The 27,387-nt window shown below is 46.0% G+C and overlaps 2 protein-coding genes across 3 annotated transcripts in view; one reads left to right on the top strand and one right to left on the bottom strand.

Annotated features, from left to right (window-relative positions):
- The window catches only part of PDGFD (platelet derived growth factor D), a 222,735-nt gene that overhangs the window by 92,562 nt on the left and 102,786 nt on the right, over window positions 1-27,387 (top strand). The window lies entirely within an intron of this gene.
- DDI1 (DDI proteasomal shuttling factor 1) lies at window positions 18,099-20,972 on the bottom strand. Its single transcript, XM_040460767.1, has 2 exons — window positions 19,628-20,972; window positions 18,099-18,319 (listed from the first exon to the last, which is right to left on the bottom strand). Exon 1 carries the CDS (start codon window positions 20,970-20,972, stop codon window positions 19,773-19,775), a length of 1,200 nt encoding a protein of 399 aa, XP_040316701.1. The 3' UTR covers window positions 18,099-18,319; window positions 19,628-19,772.

Genomic DNA, 27,387 nt, shown 5'->3' with positions numbered 1-27,387 from the left:
TATCAGCGTGTTGACAGTTACATTTAAAAGGTGTTTATTTTTTAACTAAAAGATACATATAAAAATTATATTTGTTTAGGGATATTTAGGATTTATCTTTGCTTGGGAGTGTCAGGCTTTTCGAAGGACACATCTAGGTTAATAAAACTTCAGTGGGGCGCCTGGGTGGCTCAGTCGGTTAAGCGTCCGACTTCGGCTCAGGTCATGATCTCACGTCCGTGGGTTCGAGCCCCGCCTCGGGCTCTGTGCTGACCGCTCAGAGCCTGGAGCCTGTTTCAGATTCTGTGTCTCCCTCTTTCTCTGACCCTCCCCTGTTCATGCTCTCTTTCTGTCTCAAAAATAAATAAATGTTAAAATAAATAAATAAATAAAACTTCAGAAGGACACATAGGATTTTACGGCTGTTCTGAATGTCCCTACCATCAGACCCTCCATTTTGCCATTAAAATGTTCCTTTTTTCAAATTTTCTTTTAATGTCCATTTTATTTTTGAGAGTGACAGAGACAGGATGTGAGCAGGGGAGGGGCGGAGAAAGAGGGAGACACAGAATCCGAAGCAGGCTCCGGGCTCCGAGCTGACAGCACAGAGCCGGATGCAGGGCTTGAACTCACGAACCGCGAGATCATGACCTGAGCCGAAGTCGGATACCTAGCCGACGGAGCCACCCAGGCGCCTCTATTAAAATGTATTTCTTAGCCAGATGTTTCATTGAACTGTAACTTACACACAGTAAAATTCACCCCTTCTAGTCGTACAGGCCACTTTTCGGCAGATGTCACCTGTTGCATAGCCATGATCACCATCAGGATACAGAACGTGTGTGTCACATGAGGATGTTAACTGGAGCTCCTCGGGTGTCTGCCCCTCTCCCACCTCCCTGTGTGGCAGTCCCTGATATGTCTTCCGCCTCTGCAGTTCCTGTCATATAGATGGACTGATGCCGAGTGCCGTCGGGGTGTCCGGACTCCCTCACTTAGCACTTGCTTTGCAGACCCGTGGGTGCCGTTGTGTGTGTCCGTGGTTCGTTTGTTTTCCTGCTGAGTGGTTTCCCATTGTATGGAGATTCTGTGATGTGATGCCAGCTCTCTGTGTGGCCAGTGGCTGATGCGTCGTTTTAGCCGTTCTAGCATATGTGCCTTGATGTTACCTTTGTGGTTGTATTCGCATTTCCCCAAATGACTTTCGTGTGCTCACAGGATCTCACACCCCTGTCTGTAGTTAGTGGTCTCTTTGCATCGTTTGCCCCTCTCGTAGTGGATTTTTCTTCTCATTGTTAAATCATAAAAGTTGTATCTATGTAATATTTATCTTATGTAGAATACATAATATTTACCAGGTACACATTTTGCACATAACTTCTCCCAGTCTGAGATTTATCTTTTCTGCTTTTGAAATACGTTTCAGAGAAATTTTTAATTTTGATGAGGTCCAGTTTATCATTTTTTGTTTCTTTTATGGTTCATGCTTTTTGTGGTATATCTAAGAAATCTTTACCTAATCTTTGTCATGAAAATTTTCTCCTGTGTTTTCTAGAAGTTTTATAGGCTTGACCTTTGGGTCTATGATCCATTTTGAGTTTTTTTTGTTTTTGTTTTTGTTTTTGTTTTTTTTAATGTGTGGATACCTTTTGGCTCAAGTACCATTTGCTGGAAAGACAAATTTTCATTTTTTCATTTTCATATTTTGACCATATGTGAATGGGTTGAAAATCAACTGACCGGATATGTATGGGGTTATTTCTGGACCCTGTATTGTGTTCCATACGTGTATATGACTACTTACGTGCTAATACCAAATTATCTTGATGACTGTAGCTTGGTCATGAAATCAGGTATTATGGAATTTCCAGCTTTTGTTTTTCTTTTTTCCAAATTATTTTAGCTATCCTCGGCTCTAGGCCCTGTGTTTTATGTATAAATTAAAGAATCATATTGTCTGTTTTAGCCAAAAAAAATGCTGCTGAGTTTGATTGGGATTGCTTTGTTTCTGTGTGGGAAACTATGAAGAATTGACAACTTCACGATATTGAGTCTCCCAACTCAGTGTTCTTTAACTTTTCTTATCAGTGTTTTTTGGTTTTCTGCATACAAATCTTGCATATATTTTGTTTGATTCATTCATAAGAACTTTGTATTTTTTGATGTCGGAAATTTTACAATTTAGTTTCCAAATGTTTATGCTAGTACATTAAAAATGCAGTTGATTTTTGTATGAGATCATTGATTTATAAACTTATTAAAATATAAATATGGACAGAAAATATTGTTTAAAATGCAATTTTTGATGAGTTTACAGAAAAAACTGTCATGCTATTGAAGAAGAATGTAATTCCTAAAACGCATAATAGTTGTAACACCCCTCGACCGAATTATCTTTCACTCTCCTCCATAATTAATCAGAACTAGTATTCTCTTAGAATCTGAGAGTGTTGACAATACTCGAGAACATCGCTTTTCTGATCCTGAAATCCTTCCTCTGTCGAAGGGGGTATTCCCCCCCAAGGTTTGTGAGGTTAAATGTGACTAAATGCAGAGCACTTCGCACTCAGCAATGTTCCCTTTCCCTCACCTTCCTTTCCTGTTGAATGCCACGTTAGTGTCCTAGGTTGACCGTGACAGATTACCACAAACAGCAGACATATGTGCCTTCACAGTTGCCCAGGCCTGTAGTTCAAAGTCAAAGTGTCGGCCATGTCGGTTCCTTTCAGAGGCTGGGAGAGGATTCCGTTCCCGGCCTGTCTCCCAGCTTCTGGTGTCTCCCCGCGTCCCCTGCTTGTAGCCGCAGTACTCAGTGTCTGCCTGGTCCTCACTCGGGCTTCCTCTTGGTCCCAGATATTTTGTTCCTTTCTCCTACAAGGACACCCTAAATCCATGACCTGATCCCAAGAGCTTTAACTTAATTACATCTGCAAAGACCGTCTTTCCAAATAAAGTCACATTCACAGGTACCCAGGGTTAGGACTTGAACGTAACTATTCCTGGACACTCCTCAGCCCAGTACGAATGTCCAGACAAAGGTGTGTCTAAATAAGGGCATTGCTTTGTGTTAAATGTACACTCATGTGCAACACAGGTAAACCATACGGAAAAGATACACTTTAGACGCATGATGGTTTTACATTTGTACGTCATCTGACATATGTACGGATGACTCTCTTTTCTATTCTACGTTTTAGAAACCTTTTGTGTCTGGTAGATTTTGTAGAGTAGAACTCGTGATCAGTTTTAGGGTAACAGGGTTTTTACCAAGTACCTATCCACGTTGTAGATTAATCTCTTAACTTTGAGGTCGGGGTGAATAATCGGCTTCTGCTGGTTGATTTTATTAGGCATGTTATTTTAAAAGGAAAAAGGAAAAGGCAAGTTTAAATGAGAGGAGAAAGCGTTTTCAGTGGTGTTATTTGTGTGTGTGCTTCCTTACTCTCATGTGAAGGGAAACAAACATCCAAATGAAGAGAGCAAAGTGAAGAAATAGCGTTTCCATGGCAACAGTTCTGCCACGCTCGTGCTTCCTTCGTAATTTCTGTAGCACGTTGGATCATCTCACTTGACACCTGCAGAGAACTCAAACCGGGAAAACAACACGTCGATACCTGGTATGTCCCTTCAGTAAGAATTCTGGAAAGGTTTCTCCAAGTAAAAAATAGTTTAAACTGATCACACTAAAGGCGAATTTCAGATTTTAAGAAAAAGAAAGTTTTGATTTATTTAAGCTTTCTCTTAATTTTTCAAATAGTACTTATTTTTTTTTTTTTACTTTTACCCCTAAAGATGGATATTTACCACGTAGTTCCAATTAACTTCCAGACACCATATTACCACATTCATATGTTATTTCTATTCCTTGTAACACACTTGAGTTCGAAGGATTATTAGTTCTGTTTATAGAAAAGGGATCCAAATCTCACAACTCAAAAAATGTTATTCATTTATTCCTTCTACAAATGTTTATTAACCCAGAGACTACACTGAGTGTCTAGCATACAGCAGGGAATAAGAATGAGCTAGAAGTGGGCAGGGCCAGGATTCAAACCCACGTCTGAGTTGGCTCTAAAATCTCCCTTCTACCTCTGCTGAATCTCACTCTGCTGGTGAGACTCTGTGTGTGTGTTAAACGTGTATGTGTAAATAAATATACGGGCTTCTGTGTGACCGTGGGATATATGTGTTCCTTATCGTGAATTCTTTGAAAGGGATCCTTTCTCCTGTCAGAATTTGCTTTTGACCGTACATGACATTTGCGTCACAGCCCTTGGTAGGAGCAGGTAGTGTTTGTATTAAACATGTTAAATTGAAATAAGTTAAGTGTGCCAGATGCTCTTTGCGTAGTGTTTTCTAAGGGATTCCTGCTGTTCTTAGTGGGAGGGGGAGCATGGGGCTGGGGAACCGTCCGGTCCTCCTTCCCGAGACACATCCCTGCACCTGTCCCTTCCGCGCCCTCTGCTCGCCGCCAGGACTCTCGCCTGGTGCCGTGTCCGTCTTGTCTGTCTCTAACTGTTGCTGGTGGCTGCTTTCACCTGTCACCTCCCGCAGGTACCTCCCAAGGGAAACCGAACACGTGCACTTGTGCCTTGGCCCTCCTGGCCCCTCTGGAACTAAAGCCTTGGAAAACGTCCTCCCCACTCAGCACCTTTCTCCTCTCCTGTTGATTCGTCACCACCTTGATTCCCCTCTCTCCGTTTCTCCTCCAAGTGCTGTCCCCACAGACTTGGCCAGGCGCGTGTCCCCGGATCCCTCCTTGCCCACGTGTTCATTTTGTGTCTGATGAGGCTGGACGTTAGTTCACGTTTCTTACCCACTTCCCGTGCGTGTCTGTATTGCCCGCCGATCACGTTGGCCCGCTTCCTTGTTAGCGCTGCCCCATTTCGTTTAGATTATTTAATGGCGAAAGTACCTAATTTCCTCACTCTTTGACCAGCATCCATCCGGCGGAATGAAGACGCTAACACAGTGTCGCTGGTGAAGGCCAGCAGCGGGTGTGCGACCCCCGTGCGGTGGGGGGCCTTGTGCAACAACACAGGTGCCATTTTCTGGGAGCCTCATTCCCAGAAACAGGACCCCTTCTTCCTCCTTTCCAGGAATCCTTTCCCAGCAGCAGAAATCCAGTTACGAGGCAAACACGTAATCCACACGTGGTGGTGTTTGCTGCTGTGGTAGGTGACGTGGAGCCCCCTGGGGACCCCCGTCCGGCTCCGGTGTGGCGTCTACACTGTGGATATCGCGGGCTCCTGGTGGGCTGGGCTCCGGAGAAGCATCCTGCCTCCTTTTCTGCCGGCCTCCCTTCTTCTTCTGTGGTCCATGAATCTTCCTCCCTCATAACTGTCTCTGTCTTGCCTCTTCCCGCACGTGCAAATCTCCCTGATCTCTGTCGTGTGACAGAGGACAAGCCTCGGGAATTTGGGGCCATTGTTTCATCCGCATTTATGGATTCCTCAAATTTTACATTGAGCATGTGTTGTGTTGGGTCTCAGCATCGCGTCTCGTTTGATCTCTCTGGATTATGCAAGCGTTTATAAAATCCCGCTCTGTTGACTATATGCACTTGTCATTCTGTACCTTCTGTTCCAAACTATGTACCAAATAACTGATGTGGCACACAAAAAGGTTACTTTTATGTGGGTGTAGTTTAATTTTATAGATGACTACGCTTATGTCACAAGATATAAATAATTTCTCTTCAGTTTATAGCGATTACAGCTATTTAACCCATTTTCATAGGAACAGTATACCCATCTGGAGCATTTTTGTAATAAGCTGACTGCAGCCTAAAAGCTCTTTGGGCAGCGATCAGTTTCTGCAGGAAGGAATTGCCATCTCATTTAAATTAAGTGAGTAAATAAAATGACCACAAAATTTTAAAATACACATTTGTGAGAAAAACAGACACAGCAAAAAGTGAAATTTCAGTTATTTTGCGTAGTGTTTTTACCCAACTATCTGAAGTACAAGAGAGAACAAAATAACGTCTCCTCAGAGGAAAATTTGTACTTTGTAAATGGGATCTCCACTTCTTAGTATTCTTTCTGAAAACCCTTGCAGTAGAAAAAGCACCGATTTTTTCCTCAAAGGCATCATTAGGAAATTGTTCTCCTACTTCAGTTCAGTGGACTGAGATTTTTAAGAGAAGCTCACCATTCCAGATTTCATAGCAAGGGGGTATCTGGTCAATTGAATCATAAGCATATAAAGCAAATAATAGAAGAAAGTATGACTTAAAATCCTAGCCTGGAAAATTACAATGAAGACCGATAGTCTGTCTCATAAATTACTTCGCTGTGCTTCTGCCAGTGAATAAGAACATAGAAATTCTCTGCCCGACGTAGAATAAAGATCCCACAGAATGGAGATGTAGATGAAAACAGGAAAAAGGAAGATCTTTTCTGACTTTTTCTACAGGCTCCTCAGGACATTTCATAGAACAGGTGTTCATCCGTCCCTGATGTGGGTCGGTTACCAGTTGAGAAGCCGGTTCGTGAAAATTCTGGGAACCCGCCAGAAAGAGAATCAACTTCATCTATCCATGTCAACCCTGGAGGTTGGATGGAAAACAAGTAGCAAAAAAGAACCACCCAAAGTCTCCTCAATTCCCACTGCAATCCACTTAGCTCCAGATCATGCTAGCTAAGGAGTTCTGAAGATCCCAGCTCATCAGTCATTAGTGAATATGTAGCCTGTCTCGTTAGTAAAGATCACAGTGTCGCTCAAGGGAATGTTTTCTAACAATAGCATCGTCAGTTTCTTGAGTGATCCCTTGTAGTAAAATTAACAAAATAAACTCTTGTGGGCCGGTCTTTCCTTAGGAGTTGTTATTAATCGGAAGATCCTAGGTTTTGCGGATTTCTGCTGGGTTCTGCCATGTTGTTGCCACTCAGAACTGGGAGGTAGGTCCAGGGGGTGCTTGGAAATTAACGTGGTTAATTCACAAGCATGCTGGCTTCAGCCACAAGGAGTGAATACTGAAACATGCTTCTCAGCTAAGTGAATGAAGCCTGGCCGCATGGTGACAGAGCGTATGGTTCTGTTTAATTTTTTTTTTTCAACGTTTATTTATTTTGGGGACAGAGAGAGACAGAGCATGAACGGGCGAGGAGCAGAGAGAGAGGGAGACCCAGAATCGGAAACAGGCTCCAGACTCCGAGCCATCAGCCCAGAGCCCGACGCGGGGCTCGAACTCACGGACCGCGAGATCGTGACCTGGCTGAAGTCGGACGCTGAACCGACTGCGCCACCCAGGCGCCCCTATACAAAAATGTTTAAAAGATTTTTTAAACAAACAAACAAAAAAAGCCCATGACTATTTGTATACTTGTGCTATGTTTGATTACACTCTCTAGGTGCAAGAATAGTGCTTATAATATCTGGCAGGCATTTTTATTCAATAAACGTCAGTAATAGAACTATGGGTTGTCCCGGAAGGTCGCCATTGTAGGGGAGGAAAGCTCTTCTTGTTTCCCCTTCTAGGTTCTTTGCCTGGTCTAATAATTAGACATAAGACAAGTTAACAAGAGGAAAACAAATTTAATTCGGTGTATGTGGAAGCCCAGGAGAACATGAGGTGCGAACAAGTGACCGAGGAAGGCGACCGTTACACCTTTTGGACAAGGAAACCATAAATTCGCGAAGAATTGACAAGTCCAAGAAGTTTGGGCGTGGGCTAGCAAATGCGTGAAGAAGCAACAAGGTTTTGCGTATACAGACTTCTCAGCCCCGAATCCCATGTCTCTGGTGATGGGGATGCCGTCTGTCCTCTTGGTACAAGGAGGATCCCTTTCACGCGGGAGACTCAGTTCCTGCTTCACGGGGACAAAGGAGGGTCAGGGTGTTTTTCTTACGGTGGCTCTTTCTTAAGTAACTTTAATTAAAAATAATCAGTATGTCAAAGTGGCAGATTTGGGGGTAGTATAGCCCGCTCCCCTTCATCCTGCCACCCTTTAATGTTGTGACCTGGGACTTTCCTCATATACCTCCGTTATCTCACTGTATAATTGCCTGTCTCGAATTTTCAGTCTTCCCAAGAACCTGTGTATTCACTCCTCCTTAAGTTATTACCGTGATGTTGGCAGCTCGCCTTTGGAATAGCTCCTAAGGTGGAATCGTTTTGGGAAGCCTGGTCACATGCTGGCTTTCCTCCTACACATCATTAATGAACGTGTCAACTAGAAAGGTCACTCACCGTGATGCCCGAAGCCCCCCCGCTGATCATTTGAGCGGCATCTGATATATTGCCTTTAATTATTGCCCTGTCCTTGTCAACTAATTCTCAGTTCACGTTGGAGGCCTTGTGGTCAATACAATTAAAATTAATTTTTCCCGTTTGATGGTGGTGGGATGCTATTTAATGCCGTCCTGGCGATCCCCGAATACCAAACTTTTTTTTTTTTTTTTTTTTTTTTGGCTGCTCCTGGGCCTGTGCTTCTGTTTCATTATGACGATAGCTCATGACCGCGGTTTCCGTAATGACGGAGAGCTGGGTTTTCGCTTCCCGACCACCCTGTGCCGGCTGTCCCCGTTCCTGGCCTTCACCTGTAGCCTGTTGGGCCGCTCGTTAGTACCTCTCGGGCCTGACAAAGTAACAAGGGCAAACCCAGCTTCTGCTTGTGTGGCCTGGCGCGCGGCCCATTTTCTGTCTCGAAACTGCTCCGGGGGATGGGGGTGTAGAGCAGTGGTGGTGAATTAAATGGGTGTCTGGTTCCCCCGATGCCGACACCTACGGTTACAGTTAGAGTCTCAGACGTGGGGGCACTGCTGGTTACATGTGCCCCCAAGGGTGGGCACTGGGGGCGCTTGGAGGGGTGGCCATTTGCCTTCAGGACTCTGGCGCGGGCGAACAGACGCTGAGTACTCCCCGACCTAGGGTTCTAGAAGCTGTAGTCAACCCAGGGGGCCGCACGCAAGGCTGGCTGCCCCCCAGTGGGACGGGCCCGCCACCTTCTCCTTTATCCTGGGGACTGAGCGCCCAGAGAGCACAGCACAATGGGTGCAGGGACCAGAACGTCCACGGCCTCTGTCTAGGGTCCCTTCCGTAGGCACAGCCTCTGTCTGGGTGTCGCCTTCATCAGCACGGCTGGTTTTCTTTCTGATCCTGGACCCGGAATCTTCAGTGGGCCTTCGGGGTCGCTCCCACACTCAGCTACCTCTCTGACTAATGAGTCTCTCGCCCGTGCCCTCCCCCCTAGGTCTTTCACCAGCTCCCTGCCGTCCTCTCAAGCTTGCTCGTGGCCCTGCTGAGGTGGTGAGGAGAAGACAAGAGGGCATAAGTGGCCGTCTTCAGGCCGTCCCACCTGCCTGGTGTGGTCCCAAGCCAGAAATTCCTGTTCTTCGGGCTCCACTGCCCCTCAGGCACAAGGATCTGGGTCCTGGGTTCCCCTTGTTCTGTAGTTTCTTCATCTTCCTCCCCACCCTGGATTATTCTCATCAACATGTAAATACACCCAGTAACTTCCATAGTAAAACACTGGGTCTTGTGGCCCTTTCATCCCCGATGGTGTGGCCCTCTTCCCTGGAAGAACCCCTTCCTGAGGGAGCTCTCAGGACCTAGCTCTCCCCACCTCCTTGACGCCAGCTGACTCCTGGACGTCCTCCGAGGAACCTTTCTTTCTTCACCACACCCACAGCGTCACTCCTGCCCAAGTCACCGACGACCTCCATCTTGCCAAATCTCGCCTTGAATTCTCAGCCCCCTTCCTGACCTCTCAGCGCTGTGGGACCCCCTGCTCTTCAGGAGACTTCTGTTTCCTTTGGCTTCTAGAGCCAAATGTGATTTCTTTATTTCCCTGCATACAGTACCCACAGGTTTTCACCAGGGACTCCTCCACATCGGGGGTCCAGGAAGCTATAGTCGTCCTCGAAAGCGTGGCCCAGATTATTCATGTGTATCTTGGGAGACTGAAATAAGGCCTGTCTCTCACCAAGCAGATTTACCTGAGCTACATACTAGAGTCATTTTGGCCACCTGTCAGTGGACGTTATGTGTTTCACCTGACCGGTCACCTTCACCTCGTGACCTTGGCATTTCAGCTAAAGGATGCTGTATCTCTGCCCTATTCTCTTAACTTCCTCCAGGACCTAAACTCATCTATTGAGTTGGCTGCCAGGGTTTTTAGACCTTCACAAAGCCATGGAAAGTTCCAGTGCACATGGAAGTGTGAAACTTCCACACATGCCTTTCTAGGAGTAGCTCTACCTCGAAATATGTAAAAATCAAGCAATTAACAGTATATTCTCGCTGTTCTTTTGGAAATTCTGCGGCATGAGTTTTTCAAAAGCAGTGGAGCTTGAATCATGATGAAGAGCTGGGTGCCCGGAAAGGTTTTTGCATTTCTCGTGAAACTTACTGAACACCTAGAGAAAGAGCAAAGCCGTGTTGTTGTGCCTCGTGCCCACGAAGAGAACTTGAGACCAGGCACTTAAGAGTCATTACATAATGAGGCTTTGACAGTGGAGACCTTGCCATATGTAAACTCCTACAGCTTATCTCCAATCAGCGAGATTGTTTTCCGTCATTCCTGGCTTCGGACGCCAAGGGATAGCAGGTGGCAGGGCTTGAACAGAGATCTCTGTTTCTGTTTTACCCCAACTGCCCATCTGTTGCTCTCACTTCATGCAGTTGTTCCTGGTAGAATACAGCTTGCAGCCCTGGCTCCGGGATATTTAAATAACATTTTTCTTAACAGCGTTTAGCTCTAAACTTTTGAGGAGGTAGGTCAGAAGGGGAGTGATTAAACAGGGCGTGAAGAATGGGCCTCTCGGATAAGACAAGGTCCTTGTCCGCACGTTGCTGGTGCTCACCGGAAGTCATCTGCTCCCCCACACCGCTCAGGTCTGTGAAAGCCACTCCTGTCACAGGCTCTGTTGTCCTTGCGGTGACAGAGGGAAAGGTCCCGCTTTGCCATTTGGCTTTTCTTTGCGTTGTTTGGCACACTGAGCCTCAGTGGCTGACCTCTTTTCCTTGGAACCTTCTCACGCCTCTGCTTCCGTGGCAGTGTGATCGGCCGGTGGTATCTCCCTCTCCTTCCGCCCAGCCCCCAACTCTCTACAACTTTCTGCCGGATCAGGGGTCCCCCCGTGTTTCTCCCACCCCTCAATCACATCCTGGGCCAAGCTGCTGCTTCTGGACATCATCTGCTGTCCGTAAGCACAACTTTTTGTCCAAAATCTGCTGGTTTCCCGCTGTGCATCTTGTCTTTCTGTTCAGTGCATCTTGTCTTTCTGCCAGTTACGTGGTGACTTAAAATAAATGTGGAGGCAACATCATTATTTGTGTTCCTTTTCGTCGTTTCTGCTCCTCTGTTCAGACAGTCCCTGAAAATGCCCAACCTGGGATTTACTTTGAGGCTTAAATTCATTCCACCACTAATCTTACTCTCAGGGTGAAAAATGGTATAATTTTGTCTTATCGGGGCTTCTTCAGGATAATCCAAGTTCATAATTATTTGAAATATTTATTCTGCTCCTATTTTCTGACATCCATTTCCATTGATTTCATTTTTATAGTGGCGTAAACATAAACCACTTCTAAGGGGTCCTGACAATTCAAGCAGCTTCTTCACCTTCAGTTGTATTGTGGGTTTTCTTGAAAAAATATTTAGGGTTCTTTCATTAAAGTATTTTAGTACTTAAGATGTGGTTTTCTTATGATATTTAAAAGGATTCATTTTCGGGCTGCCTGGGTAGCTCAGTAGGTTAAGCATTCGACTTTGGCTCAGGTCATGATCTCCCAGCTCGTGAGTTCAAGCCCCATGTTGGGCTCTGTGCTGACATCTCGGAGCCTGGAGCCTGCTTCGGATTCTGTGTCTCCCTCTCTCTGTCCCTCCCCCACTTGCATTTTGTCTCTCTCTCTCTCTCTAAACTAAGTAAACGTTAAAAAAAATTTTAAAAAAATTAAATGATTCATTTTCCAGTACAGAAGCATTTGATGAATCAGTTTAAATAGGGTTAGTTCTCTTCCACAAATAGACTAGGACATTCTCCTTTCAAGGTATATTTGGACATATGCTGGTAACATGGGTTGTCGATCATTCAGGCCCATTAAATCTGCATCCTGTTTGGAGGGGCCCACAGTATGCTCTTTCTCGTGCTTTACATTAAAAATCCGGTTCCAACCCTTGTAGGGTGACCAGATGTTCTGGTTTCCCTGAAATGCAGGGTGTTGCCATGAGGTGAGACTGTTGGTTTTCACGAAGGTGGGATTCGGCCACACAAACCAACTAGGTAGATTGTCCTTGGAATGCAACAGTTGGCAACTTACCCAGATTAAAAGCACCCTAAGGATTTACTTCTTGGATCACTTACATTTAAATCTGTACATGTGAATATCAACCATGTTGTTAACTCAGAACGTATTTATTCTAATTATACAAGGATAATCCGTCTAGAGGCGCCTGGGTGGCTCAGTCGGTTAAGCTCCAACTTCGGCTCAGGTCACGATCCCCTAGTTCGTGGGTTTACGCCCCACGTCGGGCTCCGTGCTGACAGTTCAGAGCCTGGAGCCTGCTTCGGATTCTGTGTCTCCCTCACTTTCTGCCCCTCCCCTGCTCGTACTTTCTCTCTCTCTCAAAAATAAATAATAAAACGTTAAAATTTTTTTAAAAAAAAACAAAGGTAATCTGACTATATATAATTTAGTCATACCTACCTTAAATATTTTATTTAAAAAATAAAAAGTCACACTTTCTCTGCATCAGCTTATTAATAAATGTGGGACTTTGTCCATTTATTCATTCATATAATCTATATCTATTAAGCAGGTACTCTTTGCCTTGTAAAAAATACCGAATACCAAAGATGACATTGCGAACAAGATCATTGTCGCTTCGGAAAATCCCAACACCTGCTAGATTTTCGTTAGTAACTTGGGCCCCATTCCAGGTTTTCACAGTCCCCAAACATGTGTAGAATTGCCATCTGGTTGGCCCGGAGAAGCCCACTTCTCTTTCCCTGGAGGTTAAGTATGTGACAGTGTTCCATTCCGCTGACTCATCTCTAGGGGTTAACTTCTTCGGCCCGCATTGCTATTGTTCGTGGTCCTGTGAGCCCAGTATCTGTTGACAGCTGTCAAACTGAGCTGGGAGACTCAGCCTGCACCAGGAAGGAATTTGGGCACGGCGCCACCCACCGCGGGTCAAGGCCAGAGCAGACCGCAGACTTCACCTTGAAGTTCGCCCTGAGAACTGCTTTGGTTAGCTGGGTCACCTCACCACTGAATGACTCATCTTTGAGGAGGGGACAGATTCTCCTGTTTGCCTGGCAGCAGCTCCAAGTATCGGTTGAGCACCAAAACCTGTTGCACATCCAGCACCGGGATAGCGGCTGACACACAGTAGCTGCTCGATAAAATTTTCTCCCAGAGATTCTGCCATGTTGCGGTCAGCAGCTCAGATCGGGCGCGGGAGACCATCCCCTGCACTGATGTTCTATATGTCACGAGTCGGCACCGAATGGAATATTTTTTTTTGAATCATTGACTTGGCATTTTTTTCCAGCTCGTCTGACTTCTAACTTTTAAAGGCTCACACTATCACATTTCCTTGTGTCTCTGCATGACACAGGACAGTGACTGGACTCTTGAAAAAATATATTGAATTTTTAGTGATGTTGATGCATGCAAGACATTGATACTTTCTGACAGACTCACTGAATCTCTAGACTTGACATGGGTTTGAAGGGAGAATATGCGAATTAATGTAATTGTAAACGGGGGCGCCTGGGTGGCTCAGTCGGTTAAGCGACAGACTTAGGCTCAGGTCATGATCTCACAGTTTGTGAGTTCAAGCACCGCGTCAGGCTCCGTGCCGACAGCTCGGAGCCTGGAGCCTGCCTCGGATTCTATGTCTCCCCCTCTCTCTACCCCTCCCCTGCTCACGCTCTGTGTCTCTCCGTCTCTCAATAATAAACGTTAAAAAAAATTTAAATGAATTTTCCTCTTCATCTCAAGGTCCTTGCAACAAAGGGCTAGTAGAGTAGGATTTTAGAATAGTGACTGATGCTGTAGCATAAGAATTTGATGGCATTGAGTGATTACGTTACCTGGAAAATGCCTTTGTTGGTCCTCAGTGTCTACTTTATTTGGTCACAGCATCCATATATCAGTTACCAGTAGAAAATAGACATTTTGCTCTCCTCTGGAGCACCGCCTGTGTGGCCTCGTATGGACGTTCACACAGGAGGAGTTTACCTTATGATTTTTCTAATGGTGTTCTTAAAATAAGCCTTACTGATTAGAAATAGAAAAGCTGGCTTGATAAAAGGCTTTCCTCAAAAAAAGAAGTGGGGGAGGGGCGGGAAGGGGCGGGGGGGGGGGAGCCACCATCAGAAAAGAGTCCTTTGGGGTAATAAGAGAGGAAGCCGCCACAGGTGTGCCCAGCTCCACAGCCCGTCACACGGACCCTGTACCAAAAGCCACAGCGGGACTGCAGACCCCGCTCCTCCGATACGGACTCTTCAGAAAGTCTGATTCTGACACGTGGAGCCAGACCTGCAAACAAGCAGGGGCACAAAAGCAAGTTTGACTCAGGCTCCAAAGTGAAGACGTTTTCGCTTTAAATACCTGGCCAGTGACGAATAAAGTAGTGTGGACCTAACGGCCAATACTTAATCTCAGCCCAGGCCCCACCCACCTTATAAAACAGCACTTAAACCCAGGGAGATGTAGTTTTAAAAGCACAACAGAGGGGCGCCTGGGTGGCTCAGTCGGTTGGGCGACCGACTTCGGCTCAGGTCATGATCTCACAGTCCGTGAGTTTGAGCCCCGCGTCGGGCTCTCTGCTGACAGCTCGGAGCCTGGAGCCTGTTTCAGATTCTGTGTCTCCCTCTCTCTCTGACCCTCCCCCGTTCATGCTCTGTCTCTCTGTGTCTCAAAAATAAATAAACGTCAAATAAAAAAAGAATAAAAGCACAACAGACCTTTAGGGTTTTTCCCCCTCCCCTCGTCCTTGTTTACCCTTTCTTTACCTTTGTTGCTCTTCGGTTTTCCAGGCTCTTGTCAGTCTCCAAGAACCACTCTGAATGTTAGCGCTTTGACAGCGCTTCCCCAGTGGTGAGTCCCAGATCACTGTCCAACCACTCCCTCAAATGTTTCTTTATGGAATGTTGGACGTCAGCAGTGACCCTCTGTACGAAGTGCCTTGTTCTCCTAGAAAGGCAGCATTTAGGGGCACCTGGGTGGCTCAGTGGGCTGAACCTCTGACTCCTGATTTTGGCTCAGGTCAGGATCTCAGGGTTTGGGAGTTCAAGCCCTGCATTGGGCTCTGCACTGACAGCACAGAGCCTGTTTCGGATCCTCTGTCCACCCCCCCCCCACCCCTTCCCCCTCACATGCGTTCTCTCTCTCTCTCTCTCTCTCTCTCTGAAAAATAAACATTTTTTTTTAAAGGGCAACATTTAATGCCTGCAGTGAAGAGGAATTCATACATGCAGACACCCGTTTCTTTTTCTTTTGGGGAGTGGGTTTTCCCCTAGGAACAAGAGAAATTTTACGACCTGGTGCTTTAGGAAAAAAATGGAGGCTGCGTGCTCTCCAAATCTCAGTCATCAGTCTTCTGGTTTAACTGCAGCAGAATGCATTACTGCCTTCTCGAAATGCATGCTTATCGACCACAGTGATTTCCTTTTAGGTAAAACGGGCATTTACATGGACGTTAGGTGAAACCAAGGGATTAATGGATTTCTTTAAATGGCTTGTCATCTTAAACAGGGTTAGGTCAGCTTCCTCAAGTGGCGTGCTTTATCCTGATTTCTAACCGGAAGAAGGAAAATGAAGATTTGTTCCTCGTTTTCCAGGTAGTACATTCCCTGCAGTCGATAATTCCCAACAGCAGACGCTATAGAAGTTGTATGTTAGCAGCCTGAACTGTAGGAGGAGAGGATGTTTGTTGTCCAGAATCAGTGTCGGTCATTTTAGACATATTGAGAGTGCACTCAGTGGCTTGTTTTTTCTTTTAAAAATACCCCCCGTAATAAGATTCATTCCTTCATTTGCACCAACACATTACACGTCCACCCTTTCTGTCCTCACTTGATCACAAGTCTTTCCCCTGGCTCCGCCAGGCTGTGCTCCCCTTGAGGTCTGGAAATAACTCGCACATGTCCACGTTTGTGAGAGTGTGGCTCAGTGCTTATTTCGTGGGTGTTCAGTAAATAATTGTTGACCCTCTTCTGTCCACTGCTCCTCTGTTGTCCTTTCTGCCGGTGGTGGTTAATTTCCATAGATTTTGTTTTGGTTTTGTTTGCAGAGCAGCGGGGTCATTTATCCGCATTTGGCAAGCATTCCTTTAAGCAGGGGGGGGGGCCCAGGTCACCAGTCATATGCAAATTCAAGATGAGACTCTCCGTCTTCCTTACAAGGCTTACTCATGTCCAGTAGCAAGAATCCGAGTTGGTGACATTTTGTGACAATTTTTACTGGTAGCTAGGACTCAAATGTGTCGCATCAAGGAGGCTGAAATCAGAAAGACCTGAACTCAGCAGGCCGGCAGGTCAGTTTTTTCACATTGTGGGTCAGGATACGTTGGTGAGATAATTAGTGGGACATGTCTAAATGTATTTTCTTAAGTAATAAAATATAGTTTTTCGAAGTAATAGCCTGGGAAAGGATAAAACATTTCATATTATTTCAAGAATTTTTTTGTTTCGGAGAAATAGACTTACGTGTGTGAGTGTGCACGTGTGTGTGCGTGTGACGTGAAACTGAGTCGCAATCTAAAATGTAGATTGTCAGGGCACCTGGGAGGCAAAGCGTCTGACTTCAACTTGGTCATGATCTTGTGGTTCATGAGTTCGAGCCTGCCTCGGGTCTGTGCTGACAGCTCTCAGCCTGCAGCCTGCTTCGGATTCTGTGTCTCCTTCTCTCTCTGCCCCTCCCCCGCTATCTTTCTCTTAAAAATAAACATTAAAAAAAATGTAGATTGTCGTCAAGAAAGAGTTTAAAGAACACTAAGCTTTCGATATCTGAATGTTTCATTATTCTGAGCCTTGAATGTCTCATCTGTAAAATGCGGTTGGTGACTATTTTGAGGATTTATTCTGAGGATTAAGGGCAGTCATACATGAAGGCACATTGCATAGCATCTAATTTACTTGATAGACATGCAAAAGATGTAACCTTTTCCTAAAACTAATCCATTTAAATTTTAATCGACAAAGACCTATTCAAGTGCACACAGGACTGAGTCAGGATTTCGATCCATGAAACTAATTATTAAAATCCTATCTGATTTGAAAGACAGTGATGTTAAAAATTAATCAGGAAGGACACTGCTTAATTCATCCACTCTGCTTATTGATTTTTCTTGGAGATCATTGCTTTTTAGCTCAATAAAAGTATTTTTAATTTATCAACCCATTTACTCAAGTAATATTTTTAGAAGCTAGAATATGTCCAGAGGAACATGACAGAAATTTTTACATGGGTCCAAACTTATGCTGTGAGAAACAGCTAAAAGAACTAAGTTAAAACTTAAGTGACATTGGTTTCATGTATTCAAAGGATTATTTCATGCCAGAGAAATCACATTAATTACATATGTTCTTGGAAGAAGGAAACTTGAAGACCTATTTATTGGAAGTTAATGGAATAGTAGAGTTCAGTTCAAAATCAGAAACAGAATTATTCTTGAGACTGGTCCTGAGTCACTGTAGCTACTTTGGAAGGGATGTTCCTTCAAGAAGGCAAGGTGGGTATGTTGGGATGTGATATCATACAAACTACCTTTTAGTTTAAAGATCTAATGTTTTTCAGGTTGGTTTTTATGGGTGAGACATACTGATAGGCCAAATACCAAACTTTTATGTCGAGCATTTCCACATGACATGCACTCAGGACACTTGGACCTGAAAACAGAACCCTGTAGAAACTGCTGAGCAATGTGCGTATTTTTTTTTTAATGTTTATTTTTGAGAGAGAGAGTGAGAGAGTATGTGTGTGAGCGGTGGAGGGGCCAAGGGAGAGGGGGACAAAGGATGCCAAGCAGGCTCCTCACTGGCAGCAGCAAACCCGACGCGGGGCTCGAACTCACAAACCGTGAGATCGTGACCTGAGCCAAAGTTGGACGCTCAACTGACTGAGCTCCCCAGGCGCCCTGGAACACGCATATTTTTATCAGTGAAGGATTCATTGTATTTATTCAGTCAGTTTTCATCACAGGCATTTAATTGATTATCCCTGACTTTACTCTGAATTTCTTCCTTTTGTTAGTTACGTTTGCTGACTACTTAGGAGCAAAAGTAGCGAAGAGGTCTGTCCATTGCTCATTTTTAGCAGTTCAATGGATGTTGCCGTTGGCGCGAATGCAGACAAGGTTGAGGCATCTGAGCATGGGAACATCTATTAAGAAGAAAACAGGCGGTGAACAGGTGTCTGGAAGGAAGAGGTGACTCTTTAGAAATAAGATGGTTGGTGTCACCAAGCAGCCAACCAAGAAAGGCATATGGTGATGACAGGGAGCATTTTGTTTTCCTGTAACTTTTGGGAAATGCTTTCAGTGGCTTTAGATTTTGTTGGGAAATTTTAATTTAATGTAAAGAATGCCCTAGATCATAATGAAGCCCGGGCACCTGACAATGGCTCTCTGCTCCAAAGTGATTTATTGATGAGGAATCGGAGTTGTGTCAGATGTGAACCGATACGCCTAAGTACTATTGAGCTAGAATCAGAACATGTATTTCTTGACTTAGAATCTACTGTTCTTTTTTTTTTTTTAATATATATTTATTTTTGGCAGAGTGTAAGTGGGGAAAGGGCAGAGAGAGGGGCACAGAGGATCCAAAATGGGCTCTGCGCTGACAGGCGCACAGCAGCAAGCCCGATGTGGGGATTCAAACTCATGAACTATGAGATCATGACCTGAACCAAAAATAGAAGCTCAAACGACTGAGCCACCCAGGCACCCCTAAAACAGAGGGTTTTGGGGGGTTTTTTGTTAGATGATTTAGTTGAAATGAGTATTAAGGGATGTGGCCCACTGCCTGCTCCCACCTCCCACTGGCCCCACAGCACAACCACTAGCCTTCCGAGTTGTACCATATAATTAAATTTAAAGAATCTACTTGCTGGCCTTCATTTTATGACCAGGGTTTCTTTGAATGCAAGGGAAAGGGGCATTATTTTAGACTTCCTAGGAGAAAATTCCATTTTCTCAAATGTGGCAAAACAGCCTTTAGGGGCAGAGTGCAGTGAGCATGATTCCAGGGGAGTCCGCTGGAAGGGAAGATGTAGAATATGAGGAAATCTGCCTTTCTACTGTCCAAAACAGACATTTGTAAGTATTAATCAACTTCAGAGTGTAACTGGCTCACCATTTCTAAGACTTTCCCCAAGGAAAACAACATTTGTGAAAATAGACCTATTTCTCTTAATGTAAATAGTTGTTAGTGCTGATTGGAAATTGTTTTGTTACAGATGTTCTGTGGGGTCTGTAGCGATGGCTCTTTCTAGGGAATGAGCAAACAGCATGTGGTTTAGACGAGCCACCCCGTGATCTGATAGGACAGTGTCTCTAAAGGAGGAGATTGATTTTCTTTGACGGATTCTCTGGAAATCACGTGGAACCTCCAGAGCCTTCCTGGGCCGAGGCTCAGTGACGTTGGGATAAGGGAATGGATGAGGGGCCGAGATCAAGCAATCATGACTTACACGGTGATGGATCTCAGAAGGTAGTGCCGAAGCCAGGTTTGGTTGTTACTGATGTTTTTAATGATTACATGGCCAGTGAGCTCATATTTTAGAATTTCTCGGGACCTGAGGCTCCCTCAAGGTGGTGGCATATTTATAACCCATTTCAGTGCTTTTTCCGTCCTAAATCCTTGACCGAACGCTTAATAGTGTCCACTGCTTCCTTGTCTGAGGACTCTTCTTGCCCAGCACTGCTCACCAGCTTGGCACACGGGGGTAACTCCCCCTCGGGAAGGAAGGAAGTCTGCGTGCCCGTGGTGCCGATCACCAGCACGTTTTTCTTCAAGTCGATGGAACACTGATGTCTCCTGAGCATGTCCAGCCCGAGAAGCATGTCCATGGGCTGGTCCTCGAGGATAGAGAACGAGCACTGAAGGAAATCCCCTTCGATCTGAATCTGAGCCAGATGGACCCGGCCCATGATCCTCTGTGTGCCCACCCCCTTGGCGATGCCAGCCCAGCGCCGGTCCACCAGCCGGATGATATTGCACCTCTCGGCACAAGCCTGGCTCATGATGGTCATCTGGGCCCCCGAGTCCACAAAGGCCTTCAGAGGGTGCCCGTTGACTTTGCAGTTGATGTAGAGCATGGCCACTTGCCCGAAACTCTCCGGGGCCTCCTCCATCGCTATGTTCATGTTCTCCTCGATGTTCTGCTGCCGGATCTCTTCTTCGATTCTGGCCTGAGCTTCCAAGTCGAACGGGTCCGCGGAGTAGAGACGAAACCTCTCCTGCTCCCGCAGGGCCCTCTCCCTCTGCTGCTCCATCAGGACGCGCGAAAACGTCTCGAGGTTCCCACTGAGCAGGGCCTCGGCCAGGCGGGGGTTGCGCTCCTTCAGCAGCGACAGGTCGTGGGGGCTGGACAGCAGCATGCTCCGAATCAGCACAGGGCTGTCCAGGCTCTGTGCGGACACCCTCTTCTCCCCGGAGCTGAGGCCGCGGGGCTGCACCCGGCGCTGCAGGTGCTGCGGGGGGTGCTGCTGGCGGCCGCCCGACGTGCCCGGCTCTGCCGGCCCGGCCAGCTCCACATGGGGCAGGCTGGCCGTGCGGCCGGGCGGCCGGGATCCCGCGCTCTCCCTCTGCAGCAGCACCACCACGTCACCATCGCGGAGGCCGTAGGAGCCCAGCGAGCTGTGGTCGTCGGCCAGGACCTGCTCCATGTGGATGATCTGGATCTCGTTGGCGGGGACCCCCGACTCCAGCTCGCACAGGACGCGGAAGTCGTGCAGCTCGAAGTCAGGGCTGACCTGGAGGGAGAAGGTCGCCTCCGACAGGTCCCTCCGCACACAGTACACGGTGACCAGCATGGCATGGGCCCCGGGTCGGCGCAGGGGATTGGCTGCGTGGCAGGCTCACCGGTGTCCTCCCCTGGTGCCCCGGCTCTCGTTCATTCGCTTGTCGGGGAGGCCCAGCTGCTCACCAGCCCCACGGAACCTCGAGGGCACGTGTGTGTTCCAGACCCCGTTTGTGTGGTGCTGCTTGGAACTTGGAACGCCCGCTCCCCCAGAAGCCAGGTCTCTCTGGTCCCGCCGCGTGGTTCCCAGGCCAGCCCTTCCAGCCCTGCCCATCCGTCCTCTGGGAATGATGAGCTCTTCCCAAATAGCAGGAAAGGTTTCATCGGGGCCCTCTGAGAGCTATAGTCTGTGTGCTCTTCGTCACTCTGCAGGCAAGGAGTGCGGGTCGCCTCCACGGCCAGCATCTCCCTGTGTGCCTGGGGCAAAAGACAGGGGTCAGACTCAGTGCCTGAGCTCGGGGTGGGGTGGGGGTCAGACTCGGTGCCTGAGCTCCATGACCTCACGCTCTCGGGGGGGCTCAATGGTGAACGGGGAAATCGCAGTACTGGAGGCAAGGGCTTCTGCTGAGACACGTTGAGCTCCAGAGGAGACCAGGCAGGTCCTGACGGATGCACATTTTCTGTGGGAAAAATGGTGAGAGTCGCTCCGGACGAAAAGAATTAAAAAAGCCAGAATTCATGACGCGGCCTGCTTTCTGTCCAGGGACGTGAGCCATCCAACGTAATAGGAGAAATTTGTACGTGGTTTCGAGTGGCAGGATGTGAGGCTGGAAAGAAGATGACTGAATCTGGTTTATGGAGTCACATGTGAGTCCAAGGAATGGCAATATTATCAATAAGGAAGAGTCCTCCCTCCAAAAATATAAAAAAGGAAGGGCGGGAAGAAAGAGAAAGGAAGCGGGGAAGATTTGAAGCAGGTGTGTGTGTGTGTGTGTGTGTATGTGTGTGTATTTCATTTAATTGACTTAAGGAAGAGGTCTCTAACGCTTCATGGGGACAGGTGGGGAGAGAGCCAGGTAAAGGGTTCTCGCTGGTGCAGACAGGAGACTGTGGGTCGAAGGAACAAATACGAGGAAGGCTCCAGCCCGCTCTGTGGGGAACAAGAGTGTTCCCTGACTAGAATGGACGGCACGTGTCTACCCGTCGGATGCGGGGAGTGGAAAACACCAGAATGCGTGGGTGACACGGAGGCTCTCAAATGGAGGCCTGGTTAGAAATAGGCCCTTTTGGGGCGCCTGGGTGGCGCAGTCGGTTAAGCGTCCGACTTCAGCCAGGTCACGATCTCGCAGTCCGTGAGTTCGAGCCCTGCGTCAGGCTCTGGGCTGATGGCTCAGAGCCTGGAGCCTGTTTCCGATTCTGTGTCTCCCTCTCTCTCTGCCCCTCCCCCGTTCATGCTCTGTCTCTCTCTGTCCCAAAAATAAATAAACGTTGAAAAAAAAAATTTTTTTTTTAAAAAAAAGAAATAGGCCCTTTCCTCCAGTGGATGCGTGAGATGCTCCTTCGAGGAAACCAACCTGACATCAGTTCTGGAGTCAAACGCGTCATGAATGCCTCTCTGGGGGTGTCTCTGGCTTCCTCTCCGACAGAGGGCCCGTTACCTCCCATAGGCACCTGAGCGGAGGCTCGCTGGGTCAGGGTAGACAGGACCTCCAGGGCCAACGGTGGCCGTGGAGAAGTCCTCGAATGCCACTCTTTGTGTCTGTATTTCAGTGAGGCACTCCTGCCTCCCAGGGTGTGTGTCCTTACCAACCACAAGGTAGTTCTGCATCGTCGGCCGTGTCCCTCCCCGCCTCTTTATTGCAAGTTCTCTCGGAACACCTGCACCGTTTGTTCCAGATTGCATCAGCCTACAGAAATGTTTTGTTTTGGCCTCGTTTGTCTCGGAGAAAGGATGGCCTCTCACCCGTTGCTCTGACTGTCATTATCTTTCCACACACCTGTTCGTTCATATCGGAACGTGGAGTAAATGCCCAGTGTGTGTGAAGCATAAGCTGAGTCCCGGGGATAATGTGAAGTGACAACTGTGTTCGTAGAGGACCCCGCGGTCTTTGAAAGGGGGGTGTAGGTGGACACACACACACACACACACACACATACCCACGCTAAGTCAGCGGGTTGAAAAAACACCAGACAAGTCCGCACAACTCGGGAGGAGTGAATAATGTCTGGGGAACAAATGCAGGATGCGGAGAGGGGGTCGGGCCGGGAAGGCTTCCAGAAAGGTGGCGAAAAGGCAGCCGCGTGGGGGTGGACATGGTGGAGAACCGGGGGCTGAGAAGTGTGTGGCCTCCCTTCACACCTTTAACCGGAAAGGGAGCGGCTCTTCAGGATGAGGAGGATTTTGTAACAGTTTGGGGGGGGGGGGGGGGGGCGGAATCTTGCATTGTAATTTTCCTGTAGAAAATTGTGAATTACTTGGGGCTATTTTCCACTCTTTGTGGAGAGGGATGGCCTTTTGACTCAAAATGTTAAGTTCACAAACTCCTGCAGTTGTTGATGTCCTGGTGAGTCATCAGAGATCAGCCTTGGTCGTGCTGACCTTGAGAACAAGTGCAAGGTGAGACCCAGCCAGCAAGGCACAGATTCTCCGTCCTACCAACCGGCTTTGGACGGTTGGTTGTCAGGGAGATAATGCTAGGGTTTTGTGTTTTATAAACAGGGGGCGAGATCATTTTGCAGAGCAAGCTTTTGATTTTTTGGCACAGCAAGGACCCAGGGTTGACATCAAAAGAAGAAGCTAACGTTCTTTTTGTTCACGTTGCCATTGCTTTGTTACCGAACATAATTAACCTTCATGCCGTGTGTTCTTGTTAGCTTGCTGTGACTCTTTACTTTTGGTGGCATTTTGCATTGATGCCATTTTTACTATTGTAGCCTTTTCTGAGAATACACGGTGGAAACAAGAAGCCCTCGAGGTCTGGCCAATTCCGTGTCATCATTCCCCACAGTATCACACAGGATGTCAGGATTAGCTGGGGTCTTCGGGTCCTCCAGTCCAGCCACTCATGCAGACCTCGCCTCTGTTGCAAAGCAAGCAGCCTGGAATCTAAAACGCTAAACACAGCCTTCTGGGGCTGCATATATGTGGTTTGATTCTTTCATTTCTCTCAGCACCGTGGGTGTTTGAGATACCATATGTGTAATTATCTTCCCTCAAAACTGTAATGACAAACTTACTCTGATTGTATAATAAACTCAGGGATCATCGGGAGTCTATATAAATATGCCTAAATATAAAAATGATCCCACAGCATAAATTCCTGTTGCACAGCCTGGTGAGAAATGACGGGCGCTCTGAATTCTCTAGGTGCACAAATCCAGGTAACTGGGGGTTCTTGTAACTTCTCCTGACGAGTTTCCGTGAATACATTCTCTCACTTCTCTTCTTTCATAAGTACAGTATGGGAACATAATTGAATCTTCCTTTGATAAGTGAGATTCCCTACAAGGTCTCAGGGCGATCACTCAGAAAATCGATTCTCCTTGTACAGCCTAAATACCTAGACAATAGAAAAGATGATGCTGATTTCAGGCCAGCCCACTAAACAGCCCCCAGGTTATTTTTTGGAATAAATCCACAACAATTCCCTTTATAATCTGCCTCTTGATAAAACCTTAATGCAGTAAAAAATCCAGATACTTATGGTGTCACTTAGTGAAGTCAGTTGATGTTTAAAGCGCTATGTCTTGCTCGTTACGGAGCAAATGTCTTTTTGTGAAAAAGGAGTAGCTTCGTAAATGTCTAGTATGTAGCATATATAATAATTAAACCACATTAAGCACACATATCAGCTTGCTGTGTTTGGATTCCTTGCTTGAAGTATGTGCCTGGTATCACTTTAAAAATAAAGTACTTATTAAGACAGGGCAATTGTTCCTTGAAATTCTCAAAGCAACTTGGGAAAGATGCAGAATTTTCAAAGCTGATTCAGAGGTTAAGCCACTAATTTTCTTACTATTCTTCCATTTTCTTTACAATAATACAATAAATTGTCACAAATGAGCAACATTTATTTCCTCAGATAATTGTTCGGTACACACATTAACAGTACTCCGATGAAAGTTCAGGCTTTTATTCGTACGTTGGAAGGTTTCCCATTTGAGAGGTTTAGCATTGCCCATCTTTGAGGCTTAAACACTGTGATAAGACCTCTAACGTAAATGTATAAACAGATACGTAATTGAAGAAACTCATGAGACCTGAGAACATAGTCTGTATCAACGTGCTGGCAACTCAGCTGGTGTTGTTCTTTATTGTGAGGAGACAGAAGACCCGCACTGCAGAAATATACACGTGTGAGGAGAGAGCAAGTGCACATGTAGTGAGGACATGTTCTCCATCACTTAGAATGTGCAATTAAAAAGATGCACAATTTTCCAGCAGGGAGCACTTTTATGGCACGTTGTATTATTGCTTTATTTTATAGATTACTGTTTTAACATTTAATCATAAGAAATATGTTTTAAGTATATATTGCATGTTGAGAATAACACAGTGTCTTGATAGCTTTTGGCTGCTTCAAAATATAGACTTCCCAAATCTAAATATACATGTGATTTACTTATTTTTAAGAAAGTTTGCTGCTATAATTTTGTGCCGTATGATCCCTTCACTGTCTTAATCATTTCAAAATTAACTCAGATCTGTAGGATGCACACCTTATTACTGAAAGTCTGAAGATCACTTGTAATTTGTGAGAGAAACACTTACAGATTAAATACATTTAAGGTAATAAAGACAGGATGAAAACACCTTACGATTTCGTGGATTGATACTTGTTTCTTAACTTTCTAGAAACTTAACTAGAAAAAGACCGTTTCCATTTAAAAATTCTTGCTCAATGGAGCATAACCAAGTTACACAAAATAGTAACAGTAATGATAATAGAGCCTTAAGATGTTTTCATTTGAGCTGTGATTGGGGAAAATCATTCAAACCTTTTTAAATGTTTACTCTTTTATAGCAAACTTGTAATCAGCACATTTCAAAAACACTGTAGTTTAGAAATAGCATCGTGACCTATTCATAAGTTCAAATACACCATAATAACTCAAACATACATTTTCTTCGTCAAAATATTAACACTAGCATCGTCATTCCTCATTACATTTAGGTAATTATGTGTTATCCTGAAAATGAGAAAATAATTTTTCGCTCGTGTGGTGTTAATATTCAATCAACACAGTGTTCTTTTGTAAACATTTTCTAGGTATCTGTCTTTTCTATGGTAGTTGGTAGAAAAGACAGTATGCTTCTGAGCGTACTCCTCAAGTTCGGAGAACAATGGCATACATTTGACCAAATATCAGCTAGGGGACAGCCAAGAGTTAGCATTTTTTAAACTTTTATTTTAAAAATTGTATCTTTATTTCATTAAAACTACTGTGTGAGATTCACCTGTCTTACTCAAGGCATCACCTGTCTTACTCAAGGCATCACCTGTCTTACTCAACTGTGAACCCTCCCAAATTCCTAACAAACGGCCTCCATCATGATGTATAAGCGAAAGTGCTGGAATGAATGGGGAAGCAGCCACAGATTGGACAAGAGTCCACATCGCAGTGGCACCAGCATCCTGGATCTTCATGAGTCCTTTCCTACTGCTGCTAGGAGCATGCTGCTAAGGCCTGAACCCACTACTCGTATTGGGGTTTTTGGTTGTGTTTTTTTTTGTTTTTAGTTCTGATTTACTTGTGACTTCTCTACTCTTCCTCTTTGTTCTTCCTGTAGAGTCATTCCTGGTGGGAAATCTTTGGCAGTGTCTTATCCCATTAATTGCCCAGAAGTATATGTATTTGGAAAGTTACAGACTTGTTTATTATTTACGTGTTAGTTAAGTTTACACGCCATTTGCAGATGAGCTCGTAAACATGTTAATCATTTTTCACAATGAAGATGTCATGGCCACGCTCTATAAGCAAGTCACTGGGCTGGTGGCTTCCGGGACAGATGGATGAGTAGGAGTCACTTTCTTCTTTCAAAGAACAAGATACCTAGTAGGAGAGAGAAGACACACATAGGCACCTTGCTTGGAAGCGATCAAGGTTCCTTGTCGGGTTGTTGTGCCGGACGTGGATAGGACTGTGCCCAAAGGCTCACTGCAGAAAGCGCAATGACATTGGGTCCGGAAGAAGGATTTGGTCATGGTGAAGTTTTTCCTGCCTAGGTTTAGAGGGACAGTCCTTTCCTTGAGGTATCACAGCACTCACTTGACTCCTTTCTCCTCACGCACACATCTTACTGTTCACCGTTGTCCTTGTAGATGCTGTGGGTGGTAGGATTGGTGCAGGGAGGGACCAGTAGTCTCCCTGTCCCCAGCATCCGCACGTAGAATAGACACCCGTGCTTCCTTCCGGTCCCAAGCCTTGCTGGGGAAGGGGAAGTCGAAGCTCCATGAGGAAGAGCTTAGGTGGTGCCTGGGTTGAAA

This window comes from Herpailurus yagouaroundi, unplaced genomic scaffold, assembly GCF_014898765.1.
Source record: "Herpailurus yagouaroundi ecotype Mexico unplaced genomic scaffold, PumYag 251, whole genome shotgun sequence".
NCBI lineage: Eukaryota > Metazoa > Chordata > Mammalia > Carnivora > Felidae > Herpailurus > Herpailurus yagouaroundi.
Note: the sequence above shows the minus strand (reverse complement) of the source record. Positions and strands in the feature narration are given on the sequence as shown.

Excerpts from the sequence above, each read along its gene's own strand:
- DDI1 (XM_040460767.1), bottom strand. The coding sequence starts at position 20,972 with ATGCTGGTCACCGTGTACTGTGTGCGGAGGGACCTGTCGGAGGCGACC.